Source organism: Salmo salar, chromosome ssa09 (assembly GCF_905237065.1).
Source record: "Salmo salar chromosome ssa09, Ssal_v3.1, whole genome shotgun sequence".
Classification (NCBI taxonomy): Eukaryota; Metazoa; Chordata; class Actinopteri; order Salmoniformes; family Salmonidae; genus Salmo; species Salmo salar.
In genome coordinates this window covers 109,727,844-109,745,296 of record NC_059450.1, presented here as the reverse complement: position 1 = coordinate 109,745,296, position 17,453 = coordinate 109,727,844, and the positions used below count along the sequence as shown (strand labels likewise).

At 42.5% G+C, this 17,453-nt stretch overlaps 1 protein-coding gene across 1 annotated transcript in view; it reads left to right on the top strand.

Annotated features, from left to right (window-relative positions):
• The window catches only part of LOC123724084 (collagen alpha-5(IV) chain-like), a 72,201-nt gene extending 62,971 nt beyond the window's left edge, over positions 1-9,230 (top strand). The window contains exons 6-12 of the mRNA XM_045686999.1: positions 6,888-6,950; positions 7,160-7,213; positions 7,711-7,737; positions 7,821-7,895; positions 8,471-8,533; positions 8,713-8,723; positions 9,188-9,230. Coding sequence (XP_045542955.1) covers positions 6,888-6,950; positions 7,160-7,213; positions 7,711-7,737; positions 7,821-7,895; positions 8,471-8,533; positions 8,713-8,723; positions 9,188-9,230 — 336 coding nt within the window. The remainder of the gene's footprint in view (positions 1-6,887; positions 6,951-7,159; positions 7,214-7,710; positions 7,738-7,820; positions 7,896-8,470; positions 8,534-8,712; positions 8,724-9,187) is intronic.
• The last annotated feature ends 8,223 nt before the right edge of the window (positions 9,231-17,453 follow it).

Sequence of the window (17,453 nt, the reverse complement as noted above, 5' to 3'; positions counted from 1 at the left end):
GACAAACATTGACTATATGACGAATTATGACATTAACCTTTTCTTTATACAGTGAGGGGAAAAAAGTATTTGATCCCCTGCTTATTTTGTACGTTTGCCCACTAACAAAGAAATGATCAGTCTATAATTTTAATGGTAGGTTTATTTGAACAGTGAGAGACAGAATAAAAACAAAAAAATCCAGAGAAATACATGTCAAAAATGTTATAAATTGATTTGCATTTTAATGAGGGAAATAAGTATTTGACCCCCTCTCAATCAGAAAGGTTTCTGGCTCCCAGGTGTTTTTTATACAGGTAACGAGCTGAGATTAGGAGCACACTCTTAAAGGGAATGCTCCTAATCTCAGCTTGTTACCTGTATAAAAGACACCGGTCCACAGAAGCAATCAATCAATCAGATTCCAAACTCTCCACCATGGCCAAGACCAAAGAGCGCTCCAAGGATGTCAGGGACAAGATTGTAGACCTACACAAGGCTGGAATGGGCTACAAGACCATTGCCAAGCAGCTTGGTGAGAAGGTGACAACAGTTATTCGCAAATGGAAGAAACACAAAAGAACTGTCAATCTCCCTCGGCCTGGGGCTCCATGCAAGATCTCAACTTGTGGAGTTGCAATGATCATGAGAACGGTGAGGAATCAGCCCAGAACTACACGGGAGGATCTTGTCAATGATCTCAAGGCAGCTGGGACCATAGTCACCAAGAAAACAATTGGTAACACACTACGCCATGAAGGACTGAAATCCTGCAGCGCCCGCAAGGTCCCCCTGCTCAAGAAAGCACATATACAGGCCCATCTGAAGTTTGCCAATGAACATCTGAATGATTCAGAGGACAACTGGGTGAAAGTGTTGTGGTCAGATGAGACCAAAATGGAGCTCTTTGGCATCAACTCAACTCGCCATGTTTGGAGGAGGAATGCTGCCTATGACCCCAAGAACACCATCCCCACTGTCAAACATGGAGGTGTAAACATTATGCTTTGGGGGTGTTTTTCTGCTAAGGGGACAGGACAACTTCACCGCATCAAAGGGACGATGGACGGGGCCATGTACCGTCAAATCTTGGGTGAGAACCTCCTTTCCTCAGCCAGGGCATTGAAAATGGGTCATGGATGGGTATTCCAGCATGACAATGACCCAAAACACACGGCCAAGGCAATAAAGGAGTGGCTCAAGAAGGAGCACATTAAGGTCCTGGGGTGGCCTAGCCAGTCTCCAGACCTTAATCCCATAGAAAATCTGTAGAGGGGAGCTGAAGGTTCGAGTTGCCAAACGTCAGCCTCGAAACCTTAATGACTTGGAGAAGATCTGCAAAGACGAGTGGGACAAAATCCCTCCTGAGATGTGTGCAAACCTGGTGGCCAACTACAAGAAACGTCTGACCTCTGTGATTGCCAACTAGGGTTTTGCCACCAAGTACTAAGTCATGTTTTGCAGAGGGGTCAAATACTTATTTCCCTCATTAACTTCTATGGGCTAGGTGGGACATTAGCGTCCTGTGGGACACAGCCAGTGAACTATCAGGGCGGAAAATTCAAAAACAACAAAATGTCATAATTCAACTTTCTCAAACATACAACTATTTTACACCATTTTAAAGATAAACTTCTCGTTAATCTAAACACATTGTCCGATTTCAAAAAGGCTTTACATCGAAAGTAAAACATTAGATTATGTTAGGAGAGGACATAGACAACACACAGCCATTTTCCAAGCAAAGACATGTGTCAATAAAACCCAAAACACAGCTAAATGAAGCACTAACCTTTGATGATCTTCATCAGATGACACTCCTAGGACATTATGTTACACAATACATGTATGTTTTGTTCGATAAAGTTCATATTTATATCCAAAAACAGCATTTTACATTGCGCGTGATGTTCGGAAAATGTATTCCCACCAAAACATCTGGTGAATGTGCACATCAATTTACAAAAATACTCATCGTAAACATTGATAAAATATATAACAATTATTTTAAGAATTATAGATAGACTACCCCTGGATGCAACCGCTGTGTCAGATTTTAAAATAGCTTTACGGAAAAATCACATTTTTCAATATTCTGAGTACATAGCTCAGGCATCACGGCGAGCTATTCAGACACCCGCCAAGTTCGGAGCAACCTAAACTCAGAATTAGTATTAGAAATATTCTCTTACCTTTGCTGATCTTCGTCAGAATGTACTCCCAGGACTGCTCCTTCCACAAGAAATGTTGTTTTTGTTCGAAATAATCCATATTTATGTACAAATGCCTCCGTTTTGTTCATGCGTACAGATCACACAAAGGCATAACGCACGAGTGCGGAACGAGAGACGAAAAGTAAAAAATGTTCCATTACCGTACTTAGAAGCATGTCAAACGCTGTTTAAAATCAATCTTTATGGTATTTTTAAGGTAAAATTGCGCTAATATTCCAACCGGACAATAGCATATTCATTCAAGAAGAAAAAGAAGGAGGGGCACGCTCGGGACCGAGAATATCCAATCCCTTTGTTGCCAGGCAGTCCACTCAGAAACTGAGCTCCTATTATCTGCCCAGTGACAGGAAAATGCTCAAACCACTTTCTGAAGGCTTTAGACAGCCAATGGAAGCCTTAGGAAGTGCAACGTCCCCCACAGACACTGTAGCTTCGATAGAGAATCAAAAGAACTACAATTCTCAGACTTTCCACTTCCTGCTTGGAAATTTCTCAGGTTTTTGCCTGCCATATGAGTTCTGTTATACTCACAGACACCATTCAAACAGTTTTAGAAACTTTAGGGTATTTTCTATCCAAATCTACTAATAATATGCATATTCTATGCATTGTACCCGTTTAAATTGGGTACGTTTTTCATCCGGCCGTGAAAATACTGCCCCCTAGCCCAGACAGGTTAAAATGCAAATCAATTTATAACAATTTTCTGCATTTTTCTGGATTTTTTGGTTGTTATTCTGTCTCTCACTGTTCAAATAAACCTACCATTAAAATTATAGACTGATAATTTCTTTGTCAGTGGGCAAACGTTCAAAATCAGCAGGGGATCAAATACTTTTTTCCCTCACTGTACCATCTCTAAGACATGGTGTCAAAAAGCATAACATAATGTTACTGCTAAAAAAAAAAACATTTTATAAATTAGTCAATACTCCCTTATTCTACTGGCGACCTCTAGGAAGAGTTACCAGATCATGAAGATAGCAATACATATATCACAGTCCATTTGAAGTTACTGTCATCACTTATTAACATATATTTTCCTTTCTATATGCAGCCTGAACACAGTACCACTGTATAGTTACCCCAATAACCAGGACCTCAGGGAACTTGTAATTTACCCCTTTCAAACACGTGATTAAAATAAACATGTTAAATCAAAATAAACAATTTACAATTACAACTCTTTATAACTCCCTCCAGAAATAATAATAATCTCCTAAAGTAATGGTACAATTTGGATAGAGAATGGTGTTTCCCATGAATTTTATAATGAAACCCCCAATCTATTTAATTCCTAATGAAGATGATCATTCTTCATTAGGAATTTTTAATATTCAGGGCTTTCGTCACCATTAAAATGTTTCCTCTTCCTTTCTTTCCCTGTCCTTCGGAAACCATTTAAATACCTTTTTCAAAACATTTCATCCTCCTGCATACCCATTTTAACTGAATTGAAAAGACTCCTTCCAAAAAATCCCACAACACGGCGATAGTATCTCTCCACCGAGTCTAACGATTCACTGGTCTCCTTTTCCGCATGATTCTCCATAACCATCATACCATATAAAACAAATGAAAGTTAATTTTAGGTTTGGTACCCCAATGCTAATTCCGTGTGACCCCTCTACCCTTTTGTCCATTCTAGAATCCCATTCCAGAATAAAACGACATCAAATGTAAATGTATTTAAAAATAAAACCACATAAAATGTCTATGGCTATAAACAAACCCTAAGGCCCTCTGAATTTGCAATAAGTGTTCGGTCATATAATTCAAATGTGTTACCTTTAGAATCCATTCCCGTGGCACTTCGGATAGAATCTTCAACCCAAAATAAGTTTTCCTGTGGCAAATTTAGCCAATGTCTCATCGTAAGGAATCCGCAATATATACATGTGGATTTATAACACTTTCTCTCACCAAGGCAGCCGCTTAGCCATTTCAGCTGCTTTACGATTACCTATGGCGATTTTATCTGTACGACTTGTATGAGCTTCACATTTCACCACTGCTAATTTACTGGTTAACTGATATTATTCTAATAATACATATACTTCCAGACCATTTTTATTGGTGTTCCTGTTGCTGCTAACATGCCCCGTGGTGACCACAATGTACCGAAATCATGAATTACTCCAAATGCTTACCACACACAGCGTACCCCTTTACTCTATTCCCTTCTATGTTCATGTAACTAGAGCCATCTGTATACAATATTTTTCCCGATTCCAATGCTGTCTCTTGCAAATCATGCCTAGGTTTTGGAGTAATCTGATCTGGGTCACATGCATGGGGAGGGTGAATCACATACAACGGCATTAACAAAGCAGGATTCAAAGCACCAATCTTATGAAATTGTAGATTTTCCCTATTTTAACGTTAACTCCCAGTTTGTCCATCTTGCACTAGTAACATGTTGTGCTTTGTCATACGTGCTTTATGACCCTGTTCCGGCAAATTGTCTACCAATGTGGTGCGTTCGCGCATGTGAGTTTCTTTGTCTTTTTGACGCTAATAACAAATCCTCTACATATTGTACCAACACAGAACCTACATTTGCCACCCTTTTAATGATTGTTTCAATGCAAAATGATATCACGTGGGACTATTTGTAAATCCCATTGGTACTCTACTAAAAGTTAGGTAAAACATGATCTAATACATCTTCCATCACATAGAAACCGTAATCTCTATGAACCACTTATCGATCGAACAGAACTATACACAGCTATGTGAAAGTTCCATTCTTGCTAACCTCAAAACGAGTAGTTGTTGCTCTTTTGAAAAAGATGCAAACTTTTGTATAGCTGCATTTCCTGCTAATATACTAGGTTCCAGTATCACCTTACACTCATTCTTCCAATGCCCGATAGTCCCACATCTAAAACAGGGAGCCATCTCCTTACGTTTTGATGTTTTTTTTGCTACGTTTTGATGTTTTATCCTGGCCATTGAAACCATAGTTAGTGATTTTCTCTATGGCTCTACTAACCCTTCGCACGTCTGCGAGGTGAGCGAAGTCATATTCCACTCTCAAAACATCGTCTCAAATTAAATCTACTACTCCGCAATTACCGCTTTGATCACAGGGTTCAACCCCGTCATTAAAGCAGAAGCACAAATTTGATCAATACACTCCCGTTCCCTGGCCTTCTGTAGTAAAGTACTGGTGTTACGCTTTCTGGGTTTATCGTTATGCATTTTCTATTGATAGAATGCTGACATCAAAACGCTGGTATATTGAGCTTTTGATTCTGGTTTCATGTCCTTGTGCCAGTTCATAATTGCCTCCCTGAATTCTTTATTTGATTTGGAATTCTCTGTCAGCAGGAAAATGTTGTCCAATTTTTTCTAATTTGCTAAATTTTTTCCATATTCCAGGCGAATTGGTAGAATGCTCGTCGTGGTTCTTTTAGTGCCTCCATGGCTTTATTAAATTCCGCTATCTCTTTATTACAGAGAGAAATGGGTTCGTTTGTTGCCCTATCAATAGTTATTATTCCTAAACACTCCTGTCGGTGTTCAGGGTATTTTATATTTCTTCAATCCCGTCTCTAATACACACCTTCTATTAACTATTTTCTTAGATAGCACTACACACTTCCCCGGATAATAATTAATTGGTCACGGGCACTTAATACTTTGTATTAGAACCAATACCATAGCGTCTGCAAATTTAGTACTGGAGAATACGGACTGAACTTTGTCCTTTTCCAATACTTCCTCCAATATCACTATTATTGATAACCCACATCATTTCTCACCGCGCCCTCTCATCATAGGGCATAAACCAACCTCTCTCCATATTGATACTGCTACTACACGTAAATCAAACAGTGTTCGAATATCCTATCTTTTCTTTTCGTTTTAAAACTCACTACCTTCTAGAACTCTCGTCTTAAAACTCACTGCAACGGGGACTTTGGTCCTTTTTACAGATCTCGCAGGGGAATACCCACACTAGGGTCCTATCCTATATGGAACCTGCCCTTCACGTATATTAGCCTGGCTCTCGCAGAGAAAAATCTCCACTTGGAACCTATCCTTAAAGGAACCTACCCTTCACGTATATTAGCCTGGCTCTCGCAGAGAAAAACCTCCACTTGGGACCTATCCTTAAAGGAACCTACCCTTCACCTATATTAGCCTGGCTCTCGCAGAGAAAAATCTCCACTTGGGACCTATCTAAAGGAACCTACCCTTCACCTATATTAGCCTGGCTCTCGCAGAGAAAAAACCTCCACTTGGGACCTATCATTAAAAGGAACCTACCCTTCACTTATGTTAGCCTGGCTCGTATATTTTTATCTGGATCTCGCAGAGGAAAAACCTCCACTCGGGACCTATCCTTATGGAACCTACCCTACACCATATTTAGCCTAGCGCTATGGACTCACGGACACTAGAGAAGCTTTAACCAAGTTTAATTCTTCCCAAAGGTTCTGTACAGCTGTAATCAGACAGCAAAACATTTCTTTCCATTGGTTATATTCATCCTACTTAAGACACTAATTCTCTCCAATCCTTAGTTTATGCCCACGAGAAAGAAGGTAACCAGATACTAGATACTAACTTCTGTCCTCGTATAGTGTACTGTAAGCTATCCGTATCATGTAAGTATTGATGTGAAGTGTTTGTATGTGAATGGCCCTATGACTTCCTCTCTTCCAGGGAATCCCAGGAAATGAAGGACCAATGGGGCCATCAGGAACCCCAGGATGCAATGGGACGAAGGTACAGTCTTGCTTTTGGATATTAAGTACTTATAGAAGCTCACACACACACACACACACACACACACACACACACACACACACACACACACACACACACACACACACACACACACACACACACACACCACACACACACACACACACACACACACACACACAGAGAGACCTATGTACATATCTGATGCCCTATCATTGTGTGTGTTTCAGGGGGACAGTGGATACCCAGGGTTACCTGGGGTGCCGGGACCTGTTGGATTACCAGTAAGTGCTGTCAATATCCTGTCAAGTGTCACTAAGCACCTTACTGTTCCTGTCTGTCTGTCATCAATCACAGCCATCAATCATGTGATCTTAATCATTAGCCTATTATATGGGAATTGATAAATAAGGTTTCTAAGAGTGAACAAAATAAAAGTTAATGAATTAACATTTAAATATAGAAAATATATTATACTTCTTACAAGTGTTGTGTATGAACAAATGACTGTTGAAAATGGAAATTATGTGTTTAATTTATTTTTTAAACAAGATCCCCGTGTTCAGTCCTATGAAAATGTCATAGGCTATGGTGTAACCACAAAGCACCACAAAGCACCACAAATGTTATATATATATATGTAGCTGTCCATCACCTTTGCTGCAAGTTATCACCCTTCCAGGTTTTGCCCCCACAGTGGTAGATACAATTGTGTCAGGTCTTGTTTAGCTTTTACAGTAAACTTGTGATGCGCAGCTCACACTTGTCTTTTTTATTGAAGGGTGTTCATGGATTGCCAGGATTTAAGGTACATCCAAATATATCTACTGACCCTGTAAACGATTTGTGTGTTTTGTTGTGGACCCTAAGATTAAAGTATTGTCCTTACAGGGAGACTCTTACTACTTCCCACCCGCTGCTGAGGTTGATGGACATCTTGGACCACAAGGGAGAGATGGTGTGAAGGTAAGGAGACCTCCCACCCTGCCTACACCTGGGTTGTGTTCATTGCGCACCAAACGGAAGAAAGCTGACTAGCACAGGGAGGGATTACCTGGACTAAATCAACATTTTTGTGTGTATACGTTTTGCGTACTGTATTGATCGCAACCCATTACTCACATGTCTCTGAGTTTATGCTTCTATTCCAATAGGAAAAGGATGGACTTGCCTAGTACCTATCATTACTATGGCCAGGAGTTTCTTTCCTGACCACAGCCCCTATAGTTGTAACTTGGACCAAGAGTTTTCACATGGTCAGGGAAAACTCCTGGGGCCCTATATTACAGTTATACTTTCATGTGTATCGTGGCATGTGAGGTTGAGTAGTTAGTGCCACAGACACTGTTACATGTGTACTAGGCTACTAGAGAAAGCATGGGTTGGAATCCGACCCACTGCACTTTTGACTCATAATCTCTCCTACCTTTGCTGTCTCCTCAATAACATTGTCCTATCTCATTAAATAAATACAAAATCACAAAAATATTATAAAAAAAATAATTCTATGTGCAATCGACTGACTGGCCACCGTTTTTTAGGGTCAGCGAGGGTTACCTGGACTGCCGGGTCTTCCTGGGCTGGAGGGACCGAGCGGGACTCCAGTCAGTTGACACCTAAATGAAGTTCAATATGTGTCCCCCCTTCACTTATTAACCTATGTTTATTGTGAAAGGCTTTTACTGTAATGTTTTTCTGAATGTCCTCATTCATGATTCCATGTGCTCTTCCTGAATGTATAAATCACTGACTTTAAATTATTATTTATTATTAATATTTCCAGGGATTACCTGGGTTAACCAGGTGTACAAGGAGAGAAGGTCAGTCTCATTGTAAATACTTGTTTCCTTTTGTGTGTGTGTGCATGCGTTTGTGTTTATGTTTGTGCATGCGTTTCTTCCTGGATGTTTTGGAGCTGTCCCATATGGCGTTGACCGTTCACATTACTGCACTAACAATATAGTAATGTGATATTGAGTGATGTCCCTCTTCAGTTCCTGCCATTTAGAGGGGTGTGTTGCACTATTTATAACAGCTTTATTTCTGTTTCAGGGTCAGGGAGGTCCAAGCCCTGTAATTCCAGGCCCAAGAGGTCAAAAGGTATTACCTACCTGTGTGATATCGATCTTTTCTACTTTCACGCACAGTACAACTCTCTCTTGCATATTATCCTGCCTCAGTATAGTTTGTTCTGGATGCATGCTGAGTGTATCTAATGTACAGTATATTGTGACAAAATGTAAATGTTTTGTTCTCAGGGTGACCAAGGCCCCCCCGGGATACCTGGACAGAAGGGCATAAAGCTGTATGCAGAGGGTCCCAAGGAACTGAAGGTTTGCCACACTTAACATACTCGGTTTCTCTCACAGCAATTTTTACTAATCCACACTGACACAAATCATGATCATCACATTTACATTTTAGTCATTTAGCAGAAGCTCTTATCCAGAGTGACTTACTGGAGCAATTAGTGTTAAGTGCCTTGCCCAAAGGCACATCAACAGATTTTTCACCTAGTCAGCTCAGGGATTTGAACCAGCAACCTTTCGGTTACTGGCAAACATAATTACCAATCACCATCACCCGAATCAGCTTCATCATCATTATTACCCATATACATCATATTGTCACACAAGTAGAACAGTGTTCTGACTTTCTTCTCATTGCAGGGGGAGCCAGGTGATACAGGAGAGAAGGGGTGTACAGGCCAGCATGTGAGTTATAATCTATGGGGGATCATTACAGTGAATTAAATTAAACTGATTGATTTTAATTTAATAATTGACATGATCTTTGAGCCAGTACAAAAGTTGCCAGTTCAAATCCCATTGCATGTATACTACTACTTGTGGGCTGTGCTCTGTCTGTCTGTCCGTCTGTCCATCTGTCCGCCCTTTCTTTTCTGTTTGTATGCTTGCCTGTCTGTCGGTATTATATATTTTTTGTTCCTTTTTTTAGGGTCTCCCTGGGGCGTCGTGGAAATAAAGGGGACAAAGGCGACCAAGGAGAACCTGGGGCTCTGGTAGCACAATGACTCCAGTCACTTCATATCATATTTAAAATACTGTAGAGTTTTACAATGGTATTATGGATGTTATCATTCTCACATGTGAATGTGTCCTACTCACAATAGTAGGGCCCACAGCACAAATACTGACAAACACCTGTGTCTAACAGAGGTTCTGTTTTTCAGGGGAAACCTGGGAAAGATGGGAACCCTGGGACCTATGGAATTCAGGTAAAACAAATATCCAGACAACTATCATAACTTGTATGTACTGTACATGGTCCTTTGTGGCTCACTTTGTACAAGTGTGACACTAGCAATGTTATGGTTGATGATTTGAGTCCTGCAGGGATCACATACACATACTAAAATGTGTGCACTCAATTTACTGTGATTTGTTTGGATAAAAACATCTGCTAATCAACATTATGTACATGCATTTTGCCATGTTGCCATGTCAACTCCACTTGAACCCAACCCACCTGATTGCAAATCATGTTCCCAGCCAATTGTCTTTGCCACTAGGGCTACATGTGACTTGAGAATTGTTTTTGACATGCTTACTGTTTGGCAAAATGTGTAATGTACTATCTTGACCAGCGTCCGTACGTATCAAGTGTTTCAAAGTATGGGTGTTGACCTAGGATCAGGGCCCAGTTTTTCAATCGGATTCGAATAAATCTTAGAATTGGGTATTTCAAAACTGAAAAATATGATTCCGATCATTCGGATTGGGATTTGGTAATCCAATCTAAACTTTAATCCAGTGGTGTAAAGTATTTAGGTAAAAATACTTTAATGTACTACTTAAGTAATTTTTTGGGGTCTGTACTTTACTATTTATATTTTTGACAACTTTAACTTTTACTACATTCCTAAATAAAATTATGTACTTTTTATTCCATACATTTTCCCTGACACCCAAAAGTAGTTTTACATTTTGAATGCTTAGCAGGACAGGAAAATGGCCTAATTCACACACTTATCAACAGAACATGACTGGTCATCCCTACAGCCTCTGATTTGGCAGACTCACTAAGCACATGCTTCGTTTTGTAAATGATATCTTAGTGTTGGAGCGTGCCCCTGGCTGTCCGTAAATAAATAAAAAACAAGGAATTGCTTAATATAAGAATTGTACAATTATTTATACTTTTACATTTACTTTTGATACTTAAGTATATTTTAGCAATTACATTTACTGTTGATACTCAACAATATTTAAAAAGCAAATACTTTTATACTTTTCCTCAAGTAGTATTTTACTGGGTGGCTTTCACTTTTACTTGAGTCATTTTCTATTAGGTATCTTTACTTTTACTCAAGTATGACAATTTGGTACTTTTTCCACCACTGCTTCAATCAAGATTACATTTTGGAATTGCATTTTTCAAAGCTCAAAGGCAGTAGTGATAAGGATAGTTTTGATTCTGAACAGTTTTGATAATCTTGATCCCACTGGAAGGGTTTATTCAGTGTGGATTTAGAAAGGTGAAAGGCACTACAACAGAGAAAGGGAAAGGAGAGGGAAAGGGAGATACCTAGTCAGTTGTACAACTGAATGCATTCAACTGGAATGTGTCTTCCGCATTTAACCCAACCCCTCTGAATCAGAAATGTCAGTGTAAATGTCATCTTCAAACCAAGGGTTACTAACTGTGTGAACAGTTTTCATTATTTTAAATTGACTGCAGCACAGGTATGTGGTCAGTTTTGAGAAGTGTCAAATAAATACATGTACTTACTTACAAGTCATATTGCAGCCTCTATTACTGGATATTTCTGAAAAAAATTGGCTCAAAATCAGTTAGATTGATCTGATCCTGGATTACAAAATAGGGGATCACAGAATCCGGATCATTATTATCCAAATGAAAAGTTTTGAAAAACTGGGCCCAGGTCTCCATGTAATCTCATTCATTGTGAACAAAAAGGCAAAACTGATCCTAAATCAGCACTCCTACCCTGTATACATGAATCCTCAAATCTCTCTTGCGTAAGATATTTTATCACAAAACCTGGATAATTAAAGGTTGAATAGACTTAAATAAAATATCTCTCTCTCTCTCTCTTTCTCCTGTCAGGGTGAGAAAGGTGATGTGGGCTACCAGGGACCTCCTGGAACAGAAGGTTCAATGGTATGTCCTACTGCCTTCAATCGGCTATTGTATCGGTCAGTCAGTCAGCCAGTCATACAGGCCTGAATCCTCACTTAAGATCTGTGCGATTATTTTCTGTACGAGTATCGTGCATGGTTAGAGTCAGAGTTTCGGGCACGGATCTCAAGTCAGTATTCCGACCTCAATAATAGACTAGACACCACAGTTGGGGCCAATTTCAATTCAGGAAGTACACTGAAATTCCAATTCCACTTCTCTTTAAATGCTTTTCAGTTAGGAACATTTAGAATTGGAATTTGGTTTACTTCATGAATTACCTGGAATTGAAATGGAATTGACCCCAACCCTGCCCTACACTCATGTTGAGTATTGGGTTCACTCTACTGTATTTGTAATGTATACGTGTGGGTCACCCTCTCTGTGGCTGTGTGTATTCAGGGTGACAAAGGTGACCGCGGACCCACAGGTCCTCCAGGGGATGTGAGTGACAATATATTGTTATCATGTTCATGTTAGTACCATATCAATAGTTGACAATAGTCAATAGTGCCTTGAATTAGTTAACTTAGTTAACATACACATCCTGTGCAAATCTGAAAATACACCCTATTCTAAATTGAGACATTCTATCTCCAACTCTACAATCTCAATGTACATTTGCTGTTTGTTTGTTTTGCTTTTTATGCACTTTGATATTATTTTCTGTAATGAAAAGCGCTATACAAGTTAAATAAATTATTGTTGTTATTATTATTCCCCATATAGTGCACTGCTTTTACAAGAGCCTTAGCACTTTTCACCACAGATGCAACAGCTCTGGACAAAATAAGTGCACTAAGGGGAATGGGGGTGACACTTGAAAGTCAGCCTACTATACTGTGTATCAATCTGCTACGCTGGTCCCTTGGACTTTGGCTAGTTTTAACCGCTGCTTGTCGTCCTTCACCTACAGTTGATTCAGATCAATGGGAGAATCAAAGGCTTGCCGGGTTTCCCTGGGCCCCTCGGACCCCCCTGGCTATACTGGTAATCAAGGTATACCAGCACACTGACAACTAATTACCTATTCTCTATATAATGCACTACTTTTGACCAGAGTCCTGGTAAAAGTAGTACACTAATATGGGGAATAGTGTTCCATTTGGGATGCAGCCTTTGTTAGACAAATGCAAATGTACTGTAGAACACTGAGTGAGTCTCTCTCTCTCTCACACACACACACACATACATATACATATATATATATATATATATATGAGGGAGGTCTAGTAGAAAGCTCATTAATTCCAGTGTTATGTTCGATCATTTGTCAGTAGCTGTACTGTCTCTGTTCTACTCTAGGTGTGATTGGTTTTCCTGGAATGAAGGGGAACCAGGTAAATCAATTTTTATTTGTTTTCCATCCATTAATTTGCTGTTTATCAATGTTACTCTTAGAACTATTGGCCAATTGCAACCAACGTGTCACGTCCTGGCCAGTATATAAGGTTAATTGTTTTGTAGTTTGGTCAGGGCGTGGCAGGGGGTATTTGTTTTATGTGGTTCGGGGGTGGTGTTTGTGTAAAGGGTGTTTGATTTAGTATTTTCGGGTTTTGGTTTATGTCTAGGTAGTTCTATGTGGAGTCTAGTGAGTGTATGTCTATGTTTGGTTAATTGGGTTGGGACTCTCAGTTGAAGGCAGGTGTTGTCTATCTGCCTTTGATTGAGAGTCCTATATATTAGGGTGTGTTTGTGTGTGTGATTTGTGGGTGATTATTCTGTGTATAGCCTTGTGCCTTACCAGACTGTTTATTTGTCGAGTGTTCGTTTTTAGTGTTTTGTTATTTTGTATGTTCATTTTTGAGAGTAATTAAAAATCAAGATGAGCATTCACGTACCTGCTGCGTTTTGGTCCTCATTCACCGACAACAACCGTGACAGAATCACCCACCACCAAAGGACCAAGCAGCAGAGGAAGGAGCAGACGGAGTTCGAGTTGGACTGGCGGGAGAAATGGACCTGGGAGGAAGTTTTGGACGGGGCCGGACCTTGGCACCAGGCTGGGGATTATCGACGCCCGCAGTGGGAAATTGAGGCAGCCAAGGCAGAGAGGCGGTGGTACGAGGCCAAGTACGCGCTGAAGGAGAAGCACGAGAGGACCCCCAAGAAATTTTTTGGGGGCACACGGGTAGTTTGGCTAGGCGTAAGAAGAGCCGGAAGCCAGCTACCCGTGGTTATATGGAGGGAGCGTATGGGGTGGAGAGCGCTATGTTTCGCTGAGGAGCGACTATCTCACCCATACGCACGCACAGTCCGGTGCGCGTTATTCAAACCCCCTGCGCAGGTGCCGTGCTAGAGCGGGCATCCAGCCTGGTAGGAGGATGCCTGCGCAGCGCATCCCGGTCGCCGGTACGCCTCCGAGGACCAGGCTACCCAACTCCCGCTCTACGCACGGCTACCATCAGGCCCCTGCACAGCCCGGTCTGCCCTGTACGGGCACCCCGCTCGTACAGGGCTACTAGTTCCATCCAGCCAAGACGGGTTGTGCAGGAGGTAAGATCGAGACCGACTGTGCGCCTCCATAGCCCTGGGTTTCCAGCTCCTGTCTCTCGTGCGGACCCGGAAGTGCGTCAACCCAGTCCGACTGCGTCCTGTTCCTGCTCCCCGCACTAGCCTGGAGGTGCGTGTACATAATCTGGTAAGCCCAGTACCAGCACCACGCACCAGGCTACAAGTGCGTCAACCCAGCCTCGCCAGTCAACAGTCATCATCAGAGCTGCCCGCCAGTCAACAGTCATCATCAGAGCTGCCCGCCAGTCAACAGTCATCATCAGAGCTGCCCGCCAGTCAACAGTCATCGTCAGAGCTGCCCGCCAGTCAACAGTCATCGTCAGAGCTGCCCGCCAGTCAACAGTCATCGTCAGAGCTGCCCGCCAGTCAACAGTCATCGTCAGAGCTGCCCGCCAGTCAACAGTCATCGTCAGAGCTGCCCGCCAGTCAACAGTCATCGTCAGAGCTGCCCGCCAGTCAACAGTCATCGTCAGAGCTGCCCGCCAGTCAACAGTCATCGTCAGAGCTGCCCGCCAGTCAACAGTCATCGTCAGAGCTGCCCGCCAGTCAACAGTCATCGTCAGAGCTGCCCGCCAGTCAACAGTCATCGTCAGAGCTGCCCGCCAGTCAACAGTCGTCAGAGCTGCCCGCCAGTCAACAGTCGTCAGAGCTGCCCGCCAGTCAACAGTCGCCAGAGAGGTCAGACCGCGCTGAACTGCCGGAGTGGCCAGACTGCGCTGAACTGCCGGAGTGGCCAGACTGCGCTGAACGCCGGAGTGGCCAGACTGCGCTGAACTGCCGGAGTGGCCAGACTGCCCTGAACTGCCGGAGTGGCCAGACTGCCCTGAACTGCCGGAGTGGCCAGACTGCCCTGAACTGCCGGAGTGGCCAGACTGCCCTGAACTGCCGGAGTGGCCAGACTGCCCTGAACTGCCGGAGTGGCCAGACTGCCCTGAACTGCCGGAGTGGCCAGACTGCCCTGAACTGCCGGAGTGGCCCGAATTGCTAGACTGCCCAGACTGTCCCGAATTGCCAGACTGCCCAGACTGTCCCGACATTGCCAGACTGCCCAGACTGTCCCGAATTGCCAGACTGCCCAGACTTTCCCGAATTGCCAGACTGCCCAGACTCTCCCCGGAATTGCCAGACTGCCCAGACTGTCCCGAATTGCCAGACTGCCCCGACTGCCCCCCGGCGATGCCAGACTGGCCCGACTGCCCCTCGGCGATGCCAGAGTGGCCCGACAGCCTGGAACGGCCGGAACCAGAGCCACCTCCAGAAATAGGTGGGTTGGGGAGGGGGGGTGTAGCACAGTGCCGTCGTTGACGGCAGCCACCCTCCCTTCCCTCCCTTTAGAAAAGGGGACTTTTGTTGGTGTTGCTTGGGGTTATTTTTTGTTAAGGTGCTTCTGGGGTAGCACCTTTAAGGGGGGGTACTGTCACGTCCTGGCCAGTATATAAGGTTAATTGTTTTGTAGTTTGGTCAGGGCGTGGCAGGGGGTATTTGTTTTATGTGGTTCGGGGTGGTGTGTTTGTGTAAAGGGTGTTTGATTTAGTATTTTCGGGTTTTGGTTTATGTCTAGGTAGTTCTATGTGGAGTCTAGTGAGTGTATGTCTATGTTTGGTTAATTGGGGTTGGGACTCTCAGTTGAAGGCAGGTGTTGTCTATCTGCCTTTGATTGAGAGTCCCATATATTAGGGTGTGTTTGTGTGTGTGATTTGTGGGTGATTATTCTGTGTATAGCCTTGTGCCTTACCAGACTGTTTATTTGTCGAGTGTTCGTTTTTCGTGTTTTGTTATTTTGTATGTTCATTTTTGAGAGTAATTAAAAATCAAGATGAGCATTCACGTACCTGCTGCGTTTTGGTCCTCATTCACCGACAACAACCGTGACACAACGGGCAGAAGACTCAGCTGTATGTTAGTGCTGGATTTCTTAAAACGCTACTAATGGCAGATTACATGCACCTGTGTGTTTAGACAAACTTGCTTGCAACCAAAACCCACAAGAATAAACTCAAACACATTTTTTTGCTCCTAACTCATAGAAATCCCCACCCAATTGACCCTATCATATATCTATCTCTGACAACAGGCACAACTCCAACATATAGTTGATTTATTTCAAAGTTGCCGAAATGCCACTGCGTCGACTTAAATCAGTGCATTCATAACAACCTAACCATTACAAAAACGTATATTCGATCAAATAAGCCTCATTGTAACGACGGTCGTCAGGAATGGACCAAGGCGCAGCGGGTTGAGTGCTCATAATTAACTTTAATGAAAACACTACAACAAACAAACAATACGGAGACAGACTTGAAGGCACAAGACAGCAATTCAAGTGACAACCTCCCACAAATTACAAACACAAACACACCCTAATATATAGGACTCTCAATCAAAGGCAACTAGACAACACCTGCCTTCAATTGAGAGTCCACACCCCAATTAACTAAACATAGAAAACAGACTAACTAGAAAGAACATAGACTAACAGAGCAGTGACCAAAAACCCCGGAATACATAAATCAACTACCCTCTACATAATACACACACCCGAACCACATAAACCAAATACCCTCTGCCACGTCCTGACCAGCCTACACTAACAAAATAACCCTCATACTGGGTAGAACGTGACATTACACCCAAAATTGCAGACCGGATGCACCTCACACACAAGCAACAACAACAAATAACCCCCAAAACACGAATAAATCCCCAAAAGTACATAGGAAGGAAGGGAGGGTGGCCACCGTCACCCGACGGTGCTCTGCAACACCCAATACTCCCCCCTCAGGAAAGTGGCTCAGAACGGACGCAGACCCCACTCCACCCTGGCTCACTCCCCTCATAAACTGT